This window comes from Gallinula chloropus (assembly GCF_964237585.1).
Source record: "Gallinula chloropus genome assembly, chromosome: 1".
Lineage (NCBI taxonomy): Eukaryota > Metazoa > Chordata > Aves > Gruiformes > Rallidae > Gallinula > Gallinula chloropus.
In genome coordinates, this window is record NC_140085.1 from 85,425,562 (window position 1) to 85,437,385 (window position 11,824).

At 58.3% G+C, this 11,824-nt stretch overlaps 1 protein-coding gene across 3 annotated transcripts; it reads left to right on the forward strand.

Moving 5' to 3' along the window:
- The first annotated feature begins 274 nt into the window (after window positions 1–274).
- On the forward strand, window positions 275–10,817 carry IFFO1 (intermediate filament family orphan 1). 3 transcript variants are annotated; one of them, XM_084266096.1, is made up of 9 exons: window positions 275–1,013; window positions 5,879–5,939; window positions 6,028–6,123; window positions 6,395–6,535; window positions 7,440–7,624; window positions 8,150–8,276; window positions 8,990–9,079; window positions 9,273–9,403; window positions 10,010–10,817. In XM_084266096.1, the coding sequence occupies exons 1-9, from the start codon at window positions 307–309 to the stop codon at window positions 10,110–10,112; spliced, it is 1,641 nt and encodes a 546-aa protein (XP_084122222.1). In that variant the 5' UTR covers window positions 275–306; the 3' UTR covers window positions 10,113–10,817. The 3 variants fall into 3 exon arrangements, with proteins under 3 accessions (XP_084122222.1, XP_084122221.1, XP_084122223.1); XM_084266095.1 differs by having other exon boundaries at window positions 8,150–8,270; window positions 8,987–9,079; XM_084266097.1 differs by having other exon boundaries at window positions 7,464–7,624; window positions 8,150–8,270; window positions 8,987–9,079.
- The last annotated feature ends 1,007 nt before the right edge of the window (window positions 10,818–11,824 follow it).

Here is an 11,824-nt window from a genome sequence, read left to right on the forward strand (position 1 = left end):
GGGCCGAGCCGCCCCTCCCCGGGGCGAGGGGCCGGGCCAGGCCGGGAGAGGAAAGGGAGGCTGCCGCCGTGTTCCCTCCTCTGCTCGCTCCGCCTGGGGCCGGCCGGTGGGGCGCGGGGCCGGGCGGGGGAGCGGATCTCCGGCCCCGTCGGTGCCGCATCATCCCCGCCGCAGCGGAAGCCGCACCCCCCGTCGCCGGGCCCGGCCGGGCGCAGCCCCCCAGCGCATCCCGCCCCCGCCGGGTCCCTGATTGGCGCCGGAGGTCTCGGCTCCCCCCCGCGCCCCGCTCTTCGTCCCGCCGCCGCCATGAACCCGCTCTTCGGCCCCAACCTCTTCCTCCTGCCGCAGGAGCAGCAGGGGCTGCCGCCCCCCGAGCCGCCGCCGCCCTCCCCGCGCCCCGCCGAGCCCCTGGGGGGGGAGCTGGCCGCCCCGCCGGCCGCCGGCCCCTTCCCCGCGCCGCCTGCCGCCATGGCCCTCCGCAACGACCTGGGCTCCAACATCAGCGTCCTGAAGACGCTGAACCTGCGGTTCCGCTGCTTCCTGGCCAAGGTCCATGAGCTGGAGCGGCGCAACCGGCAGCTGGAGAAGCAGCTGCAGCAGGCGCTGGAAGAGGGGGGCGGCGGCGGGGGGACCCGGGGCCGGGGACCGCCGCGCCGCGACCAGGCGGTGCAGACCGGCTTCGTCGGACCCATCCGCACCCTGGGGCTGGGGCTGGGGTTGGGGCTGGGGCCGGCCCGGACGCTGGGTTCCCCCGGCTGCCGCCCCGGAGCCCCCACCCAGCCGCCCCCTTCGTTCCCGACCGCTTCCCGCTTCATGCCCGGCACCATCTGGTCCTTCTCGCAAGCCCGGCGGCTGGGCCCGGGGCCGGAGACAACTCTGGTGCAGGGTCCCGGGGTCTCCTGGGTCCACCCGGACGGAGTGGGCGTCCAGATCGACACCATCACCCCGGAGATCCGGGCCCTCTACAACGTGCTGGCCAAGGTGAAGAGGGAGCGCGACGAGTACAAGCGCAGGTGAGGACGCGGCGGGAGCGAGGGTTCCCCGAGGGACCGCGGCCCTTGTCGGGGAGCCCGCGGGGCTCTACCCGGCGGGCAGTGGCGGGGGCAGGCAGCCCTGGCCAGACTTCCAGGGAGCGTGAACCCCAGGCAGCGCCAGGTGAGGTTGTAAGGCAAATACGTGCCCCCCCCGAAAGCGTTTCTCTGTGGCTGGGTCCCTCTGCTTGCCTCCTGGTGTTTGAACCCTCTTGGGATGCTCGCTGCGCCTTTTCCCGTTTTACCGACCCGACACAAAAGACTGGAAGTGTCTTTCCAAGCAGAGGTGGAATAACATGACTCCAGGAGCTGGCGTTTGAAGGGGGAGGTGGTCTGGAAACAGTCAGAAAGGAGGAGCAGCTGGAAAGTAGGTGAGGAAGGTGAATGTGCAGCAGTGAGCGGGTTTGGGTTGGTAAAGGCTGCTGCAGGATGAGAGCTCCCTGGACACATAGGAAGGTGCTGAGAAGCACCTGAGAAGCACTGTGGCTGGCTCCCCCGGGCCTTTTCCTTCCCCAGTGCTCTCTCAGCCAGTGCCCCAGCAGCAGTGAGCTGTGTGGGAGCACCCCACTCTTCTGGGGCTTTCCTCCTGACCCAAAATAGCCGTGGCTTGGCACGTGCCCCAGAGAAGGGCGAAGCAGAATGCAGAGCTAATCTCTTGGCAGGTTTTTCTTTCCCGTGCCGGGTGGCCGCCGCTCTTGCATTGCACCAGTGGCACTTTTGTTTCAAGCCAGTTTCCGAGGCTGCTCCCCGATCCGCACGTAGGATGAGATCAGGCAGAGGGCTGGCATTGCTGGGTCAGGGCACAGGGCCAAGCAAGACCATCGCTGGTGACTGACACCACCCGAGTCACCGATGGGTTTTTTTCCAGAAGAAAAGTCACTTGACAATGCTTTTGAAGTACTTAGAAGGCAAACAGAGCACCCGAAGGAGTGGAAGGCTGTGTGCTATCCACGAGACCCGTGCTGCTGACCGGTGCTTTGCAGCCAGTGGCTCTGGTGCCAAGATCAAGGCTGGGGATCCAAGATGACACGTTGTGTTTTGGCTTTATAAGGCTTTGGCTGAGCAGAGTTGCCTGTCAGATGCTCTGAGGACACTGAGTGAGGCACATGGAAAGGAAGAGTTGGCATCTCTTCTTTCCATCGATTGCTGCATGTATCTAAGGCTGTTTTTCGTTAATCCAGGGGTCAGGTTCCTCCTCCAATGGCGGGCAGCTATCCTTCATTGCATTTTCAGATGGCACTTTTTGGGACTCATCTGCTCAAAGTGGGTCAGCATGGACGAGGTTGGGTTTGTTGTCACTGCTGAAACTTTGGGAGAAGGGAGAGCTCTTTGGGGTTGTTCTGCTCTGGCAGGTTGGCTTTGGGGAAGGCTGTGGGGGAAGGACGGAGGGAGAGGGGGGGCTGGGGGCAGACAGGGGGGCACAACAAACTTCCATGGGCCAATGTTGTTGGCAGGATCTATTTTTGGACTGTGTTACCAGGAGCTGAGGGAAAGCGGACCCCACCCCCCAGACCTTTTCCGGCACTGGGAATTTCTGATGGTCGCAGACAGGTCTTGAACAGGGGAATGAGACAGGAGGATCCCTGCTGTGGGCTGATGCCAACATCCCCAGGGAATAGCGATCTCCCTGCTTCAGCAGGCTCTGGTCTGTTGTGGGGACAGTACAGCTGGTGTCACCCCGGGCAGTCCCTTGCTGCCTGCCAGGGGGCTGAGGGAAGGGACCGTGTTAACGCCGGGCTTCCCTGTTCTCTGCCCCACGGCTCTGGTGCATGAGCTTGTACTTCTTCAGGGCAGTGTTGCAGCAGGGTATGTGGGGCCTGAAGTGCAGGTCTGGGACCTAGGAAAGGTGCAGGGATAATAGGGAGGGACAAGAAGAGACACAGCAGCTGGGGAGAGGCTCACAGGAGCCGTGCTTGGAAGGGCAGGCTGAGGCTTGGTGGCCTGGAGAGGGGCAGAGGGTGCCTGTGAGTGTCGTAAGACCCAGCAGCACTGGGAATCTGTGAATCTCATCAGGTTTGTGCTGTCCACTGCATCTGTATTCCCAGGTAGTTTTCATCTTGGATGCTGTGAACATGCGCAGGAGGTGTAGGGTGAGTAGTATTACGGCACAGCGTGTTAGGATGACAGAATGGTTTGGACTGGAAGGGACCATTAGGAGTTGTCTAGTCCAACTCCCCTGCCATGGGGTTTTGCTAGATCAGATTGCTCAAAGCCCTGACCTTGAACGCTTACAGTGATGAGGCATCCACAACTTCTCTGGGCAACCTGCTCCAGCGTCTCACCATCTGCATCATAACAAATGTCTTCCTTACCTCTGGTATAAATCTACCCTCTTCCCCTTTTAAAAACTGTTGATCCTTGTCCTGTCGTTACAGGTCCTGGTAAAAAGTCTCTTCTCTGTCTTCTAAGTCTTATTTATATATTAAAAGGCTGCAAGAAGGTCTCTTATTGTAACTGCCCTCCAAGGAGGGAGGGTTTACCAGGCTGCAGGGCATGCACTTTTAAGGTGAAGCTCAAACATAGTTCCAGTGTGGCAAGACTGGGGTATGCACAGCCTCAAGCAGCCCAAAGCGAGCCCTGCAGCATCGGCCTGCGCTAGCCCTGCAGCACAGGGTAAGGCACCCCAGTCACTTCTGCAGTGAAAAGGATTTTTAAAGATGCAGGGTGTTGTTTATGTTTCCACTCAGACTTCTTGAGGACGCACACTTTGGGCAGGAGGGGGCTGTAGAGGCAACGCTGCATCTTGTCACCTGCCCAGCTTTGGCGGGCTGGCCTGTAGCTGGCAAGGAGATGGACGGGTGTGCTGCTGGCACCCTCCTGCCCTCCAGCTCTGCCTTCTCCCCGTATTTCAGTCTTCGGGCAGGTTACCGCATCCCAGGGGTAGTGGGAAGGACATGTCAGGCACCAGTGCCCGTGGGGTTGTGTGGGGCAGCCTTGCTTCCAGCTGGCAGCGGCCTGGCAGCGGGTGCCGGCCGTGCCGCGCCAGGCCAGGCTGTGGGGGCAGTGCTGCAGACAGGTTATTATTAGGAGTGGTGCATTGCAGAAGGGAGCAGGGAAGAAGGAGCCAGACAGGATGCGAGCAGGAGAACCGGCTCGGAACGGATGGGCGTGCAGATTTGTCACCTGCGGGGCCGATCCCTGTCGCCCCTTGCCTTTAAATCGGTGTTTATCTGATCCGTCCTCATCTTCATTGGTGGGAAATGAATTCTTCCAAGAGTCTGCAGCTCCGCTTTACTTCCCCAGTAAGTCTGGGCTGTGCAGAGACTCGGAGGGAGGCGGAGACCAAAAAAGAGAGGAAGTGCCATGCTGAGGAAGATGCTGATTTTTTTTTTTTTTTTCTTATGGTGGAAGGCATGTTTCTCCCCGGGGAGGGAGGCCGTGTTTGAACAATTCCCATATAAGGGCAATTCTACCTTTTAACTTGTTCCTTCCCTCCTTCTTTGTCTCCCTTTTCCCCCAGAGGGACAGGAACCTCCTTTGGCTCCCCTTCTGTAGCTTCGGGATGGAACTAACACCAACACAAGCTGCACGCTTTCTCCTTGTTTGAGTCGGGAGAAGCACTGCCAGCATTGTAGAGCATAGAAATTCATAAGCCAGGACCCTCCTACATTGTCCTGATACTCCAAGAAAACAAGTGTGAGGGCTTTTTGTGTGTTTTCTGGTCGCCTAGACTTTAGGGTTTATTTTTCAAACATGGTTTGAAAAGTGAGATGCTTTCTTTTTTTGGTGACCTCATGTAGGACCGCAGTGCCTGTGTTTGTGGCGCAAGCATTAAATGGAAACCAGAGATCACAGCACCAGGCAGGACCCAGCTCTGGTTGCTCTCCCAGAGAAATGCTGCTTTCATGGAGAAGTCTGGGTCTCCCAGGAGAGCTGGGTGAGAATGCAGCAGCCCGGCTCTGTGCTGCACCACAGCTCATGCCAATCCATAGTCATTTAGCAAAGAGCAGCTACATTCTGGTGGCCTCCCAACAGACGGTGGACTGGGCCAACACCGCAGCGTGGCCCAAGATGATGATCTCATATAGAAAAATTTAATAATTGCTAGACGATGTGTTTCTGAATAGCAAGGCCAGACATCTTGCAGCTCAGTCTTTTGCAAAGCTGCAGAGCCTAAGACAGTACCCATCAGCCAACCTGACGTAAAAATGGGGCAATCCATCCCTCTTCCTTGCAGGATGAAACAATGTTCTTTAGTCCAACCTGTAATGCAGCAGTGCAGCCAAAGAGACTGTTTCCCCTGCCCGGGTAGTGTGGCATGGCACAGGGCAGCCCCCCTGCATTGGGACAGGCAGAAGAGCAGCCCTTGTTGGTGTTGACACACATCATGGTCGCTCTAGCCGTAACGTAGTCAGCACGTAGGGTGGTTATCTTGCATAATGGGGCAACTCTGCAATGTCTGCAAGCCTGTTACTGAGTGTTGGAGCTGAACCTAATGTGACCCAAATCCCGGGAGCTCGGGGGCAGACGGAGAGGCTGGTGGACTGCAACAGGCTGTGGACCAGCCCTGCGTGGCAGGGTGTGCAGTGCAGCTGCCACGCAGAGCCTGCGGTTGGTGTCCCCAGCTCCCCCCGTCACAGACCAGGCAGCCCTCAGCCAGCCCATGCCAAGGGCAGCGGGGAACATGGTGGGGCAGGGTTTGGGGGGCGGGGGGGAGGCTGACAGGCATTTGGCAGCTGCCTGTCATTTGGAAACAAGTGGCAATGCATTCCTGAGCAAACTCTCCTTCCCACCCCGGTGCTGTCATCACCCCCTCTTGGATAGCTTTGGAGTGAGCAGCTGCCGCGCTCTCCAGCAGCTGGCGAGGCGAGGCTGGTGGGATCTGACCCACACATTTGTCTCCCTAGATGGGAAGAGGAGTACACGGTGCGTGTCCAGCTTCAGGACCGAGTGACTGAGCTGCAGGAGGTGAGCATTGATGTCTCTCCCTTCCCCTGCACCCCACCGGCTGCCCCATGCTGATGCTGATTTACATGTCTTCCTCTGCCTGGGGCAGGAAGCCCAGGAGGCTGAAGCCTGCCAGGAAGAGCTGGCCATGAAGGTGGAGCAGCTCAAGGCAGAACTTGTTGTCTTCAAGGGACTGATGAGCAATGTGAGTTCTTAACCCCGCTCCACACCAGCAGAACTGTCCGACCCGGGTGGTGGGGCTGTGCAGGCAAAGCAGTTCCTTGCTGGGCCACACGCAGGGTGGGGATGGTCTGGCAGGGTTGGTCTGGGTCGGTCCTGAGCACAATGAGCAGTGGGGATGTGGATGCATCCTGCAGCACTGGGGAAGGAAATGGGGATCTGGGGGCTCTGATTGCCATTTGCCTTGCCTAATCCTCCTCCTTTGTCCCCCCCCTCCTTTGTCACCATGGGTTCAGAACATCACAGAGCTGGACACCAAGATCCAGGAGAAGGCCATGAAGGTGGACATGGACATCTGCCGACGCATCGACATCACTGCCAAGCTGTGTGATGTGGCACAGCAGCGGAACTGCGAGGACATGATCAAGATGTTTCAGGTGAGAAGCGCCTGCTGCAGCCCCAGGCTTGGTGCTGGGAAGCAGAGTTCCCGAAGGAGGTAGAAGAGACAACACCAGCCCCTTGCTAGGGGAGACGCTTGGTCACCCTCACACCCTTGCTCCTTGAGGTCCCTTGCTCTCTGCCTCTCTTGGGAGGACTAGACAAAAGGGCACAGAAAGGAGGTGGAAATCTCCAGATGTTGCTTTTGGCATCAAGGGTCCCCTTGACCTCTTGCTGACCTGTTGTGTTGGGCCCAGGGACCCCGCAGTGGTAGGGGAGCAGCTACAGGAGGGAGACGAGTTGCTTGAGTGTCTGTCTCTAACTCCATCTCTCTCCTTCCCCTTCCCCTCTCCGTCATCTTCTGTCTCTTCTCTGTCTCTGTCTCTCTTTCTCTTTCTGGATGTCACTGCCTTTCTGTCTCGCTCTCTATGTCCCCACAGAAGCAACTGGTTAGTTCCATTCAGTTGAGAAAGTGTATAAACTTTAAGCTTTCTGTAAATAAGGTTGGACTGTAAATACTGACATACTTCACCTTTTTCAGACTCTGTCTCTTTTTTCCTGTTTCTGTCGCTGTGTTTCCCTGTCTCTGGACTGGGGTGGTGGGCGATTTGAGTTTTTCTGCAGTAAAACCACATTGTTTTATTTTTTTCCCATCAGATTCATAGATTTCATCTTTAGTTGCTCAGTTTTAATTTTAGAAAATGCTAAAACCATGTTTTATCCATTGCATCATCTTTAACCTGATCATAATGAGCCCCTCTCTCTCTCTCTCTCTCTCTCTTTTCTTCCTTCCTTCTTTCTCTCTTTCTCTTTCCCTGCCTTTCTGTCCCTCCACCGCTCCTTTACCCTCCATCTCCTCCCAACTACCTGCTCCTGACCTCGGACCCGGCCTCGTTTCTGTAGTCTCTGCACTTGTCTCCCGTTAAGGTCCCAGCCTCGATGGGGCGGAAGCGGGAACGCAAGCAGGTCAGTGACGAAGACACCTCACTGTCGGAGAGCGATACCTCCCGGAAACCTGAAGAGGAAGAGGAGGATGAGACCACGGCCATGAGTATCAATGAGGAAATGCAGAGGATGCTGAACCAGCTGTGAGTGCGGCCCAGCCCAGCGCTGGCTCAGCCCTGGCTGCTCCGCATCTCTGCCACCAGCGTGGAGCGAGGCTCCGGCACCAGGCTCCCTGACGGCGCCTGGGATGGGGAGGGCAGGAGCAAGCTGTGGCTCCCCTTCCTGAGGGAGGGGGAGATGGGAGGAGCTGTGATAGGGTGCTTACACCCCATGCTCTATGGTGTGGTGAGACCGTCCCCCCCCAGTCCCTCCCCTCAGGAGATCTGAGCCCATCCATGCTATGGGTGGGAACTGGTACAGTTCCCCTCCTCTCACCACCCTGCCCTGCTTTTTGGGACCCATTGTCTGAATTTGCTGGGGCTCCTGACTGTAAAGCCAGCCCCCTCCTCACCAGCTGTTGGGTCTGGGCACACCTGAGCTCACCCTGGCCAGACTTCTGAAAGCTGCAGCCCTGCTGCGAGCAGGAGCAAGTCTTTGGGCACTGCCACAGCCCCCCTGCCTGCCCGGTTGTCCTGCTGGGTGCTGACATGCTGTTCCCTTGCTCCCAGGCGGGAATATGACTTTGAGGATGACTGTGACAGCCTCACGTGGGAGGAAACAGAAGAAACGCTGCTCCTCTGGGAGGACTTCTCTGGATATGCCATTGCAGCTGCAGAGGTGCAGGGGGAGGTAACGGTGGTGTCGGGGCCCCTTGGGGATCCAGCCCTGGGTTGGGCCACTCGGTCCTGCCTGAGCCTGGGAAGGTGCTCCCTCAAAGACCAGACTTCAGACCCTCCATCCCTTGCAGGCCTGTAGAAATGCTTCCCTCCACACACCCCTGTGTAAACATGTTACTGCATCCTTGCACAGGTCTCCTTCTTAGGCAGACCAAGCATGTAAATTATGGTTGAGGGCACAGCCTGCACGCATGGGAAGAAGTTCCTTCTTCAGCTGCAGCCCTCCCAGAAGAGAAGATCTACTTTAGTTGGGCTGGGTGTTTTTGTCCCTTGCTTGGGCTCTCCAGCCCACCTGCATACTGTGTAACAACACTGCCCAGAGGCCTCAATGTCTGGCCAAAGTCCCCTCCATCCTGTGTTTTCAGCCCTCAGCAGTCCCCTGGAGACATGTCATGCTCAGAGTCTGTCTGCACTCCAAAGCTGCTGTGCATTGCTGGGCTTGTTCTGGGCTGACGTGCTCACTGGCCAGTATAGTGAGTTCTGGGCCCCTGTACCCCGCGTTGGAAGGACTGACTTGTACCTTATTTAGCACTTGGACTACACGGCTTCTATTCCTTCCTCTGTTTCCTGTGCTGCCATTTCTTTCTCTGATTCCTTTCTCTCTTGCCTTTGGTTCTCCATGTCGGATGCCTCCCTGCCCCTAAACATGCTGTGTGCTCGCCCCAACAGCAGGATGACAGCCTAGAGAAGGTGATCAAGGACACGGAGTCGCTGTTCAAGAGCCGTGAGAAGGAGTACCAAGAAACCATCGACCAAATAGAGGTAAGAGGAGGAGGAAGTGGGGAGGATGGGGCACAGGAGGGCGGGAAATCGGGGAGCGGGTCCTTGGGAGAGGGAGAAACCATGCTGTAGCAGGTAGTTGGTAATGGGGGTGGGAGCCTTGGGTCAAGCTGTGTCCCCTGCTGTGCACTGCACCTTGCCCTAGGCTCATCTCTGCACTGTTTCCCTTGTGCAGCTGGAGCTGGCCACAGCCAAGAACGATATGAACCGGCACCTGCACGAGTACATGGAGATGTGCAGCATGAAGCGAGGCCTGGATGTGCAGATGGAGACCTGCCGGCGTCTCATCACCCAGTCTGGGGACAGGTGAGCTGGAGCAGGACAGCTGGGTACCCATGCCTGGGGCAAGGACTGTAGCCAGGGTGGTGGTGAGCGGGAGCTGAGGCACAGGCAGTATTCCTACCCTGCCCTGTTGTGCATGGAGGGCAGCTCTCAGAGGCTGCTGGACTCCTGGTGACCAGCCTCCACACAGGTCATGGTGCTACCTCTACAGAAGGTGTGCTGTGCATAGGAGTCAGTTTTGACAGATAAAGCCAGTGGAGAGAGGAGTTAATGTTCTGCAGGGACATCCCAGAGGTCCCTACAGAGTGTGGAGCCAGGGCAGTGCCAGGCTGAGGACCTCTGTGGTGGGCTTTCAGTCACCCCTAGCTTCACATGCCTTGGCAGGGCCCTGCTTTGGGCAGGCTCCTACAGCATCTCCCTCAGCCCTTCTTCACGCTCTGAGCCTCTCAGTGGGTTTCCTGTGGGAAACCCTCCTCAGCACCCAGGGATTCCCACAGACCCATGCATGTACCCCAGAGGAACAAGAAGGGCACTATCGGCTTCCCTCCTTGCTGTGGTGCCCCCTGCCCACACTGAACTGGATCCTTTCCCTCCTCAATGGTGCTGTGACTGCTGCCCTTTACTCCACAGAAAGTCTCCTGCCTTCACGCCAGCCTCCAACAGCGAGTCAGCCCCAAACGAGGAGAGTGAGGAGTCCGACCGTGACCACCCCAGCGATGCTTCTATCAGATAATGAGGGGAGGCCCCACTCCCTCGGACCCCCTTCCTGTCGTGGGGGTGCCTGAGCTGCACCTTGGAGAGACTGTCAGGGACGTGGAGCCGCTGGTAAACGTCTGTCGCCCAGGCTCACTCCCGTTTCGGGGTGCTTGGCAGATCCTGCACCCCGCCACCACCAGATACCTTGCAAATGGGGACTAGCTAGATAGATCTGAGGGCCCTCACCTGGGCTGCTCAGCCTCCAGCCCCTTCTCTATTCCCTTCCCCGGCTTTGGTTAAACTGCAGTTTGGGCAGGGAGGCTCCAAACCTGCCATGGCGGCATTCTCCAGGACCTGTTCCCAGGATCCCTCCCAGACCTACCTCCTCCGTCCTGGTACGCTTGACCTGCCCCCTGCCCTCCCTTTGCCACGTGGAAGCTGAACGAGAGCCGTACCTCCCTGCAAACTGGACCTGACACTGGTGCCAACTGGACCGAGCCCAGGGCTCTCTCCATCCTTGCTGCTGGCCGGGTGCCCGGCTGGTCCATGCGTCACGCTGGGCACCCCAAGCCCTTCCCTGCTCCACACCCCCACCCCACCCCCCGCCCCGCCCACCCTCCCTCCGTGGGAGGTGGGGGCCGAGTCCCACTCCCCGTGCACTTGGCTTTGCTGCGTGTCGGTGGTGCGCTGGAGTCTGTGTTACGGGAGCCAGGGGTCATTAAACGGGACAGTTCCCTTTTCTACAGCGTCGCTGGGTGTCAGCTCTCCCTCTGCTGCGGCGGGCGCCACGTGGACTGTGGTGGGGGGGTGTCCTCTGTGGGACCTCCAAGCCCACAGCCTCCCAAGGGGCACTCCCATTCCTTGGATGTGCCAGGTGGGACTGGCAATAGGGGACAGTGGGGAGTTCTTTGTTCTGGGAGCCCCGTGCCCTCAGTGGGCTGCGTGTAGCACCAGTTCTGCGTGGGCTGCCGTGTGCTTAAACCTGGGAGCATCAACCATGCTGAGGCTGGGAGATTTGGTGACGTCTTGGCTCCTGTGGTGAAAATGAAGCCAAATGTGGCTCGTGCCTTGTGGACCTTCTTCTCCCAGAACCTGGCCTCCTCTGCCATCTCAGCTTTTTACCAGGGCATCTCAAAGCACCTTCTCTCCTGCCTTCAGCCCTGCATCCAACCTCAGCATAACTGCAGTGGAGGTTGCCCTGGCCTGCCTTCTCTTGCAGCAGTTCCCTGTCTGGCCATTACGTGCACTCCTCCAGGGGTGGGAGGCTGGGGCCCAGCGGGGTGGCAGGGATTGGGGGGGTGAGTGGTCTGCTGAGAGGCAGTATTTTGCAGGGCTTTGGTGAGCAGAGGACCGGGGCTGCACAGCCAAGGCAGCTGAAGGAAGCTCCAGAGCAAGTTGCTTCTCACAAGAAGTCCTGAAGGGAGGAGAAAGTAGATGGCAGTAGAGGTTTTGGATCATCTCTAAGCTTAGGTAAGGTAGACAAAACGGGGGCTGGAGAATGCAAGAGTTTCTCTCCATAGGTTCAGTTTGGGTGGCAAATGCTGCCATGCATTTGAGCTGCAAGCACCAGTTGGTGTGTGGGCAGGGTGAGGTGTTCTGCGCCTGAAAGACATGTTAAGGCATGTGTTGGCGTTTCAGCGTGGGCTAAGCTGGCTGGCTGGAGCTGGCTGATGGGGTGCAGGGAGGCAAGGCCCTGCAAATGGCAGAAGTCAGCAGCCGAGGAAGCCCTCAGGCTGGGGCACTGCTGCG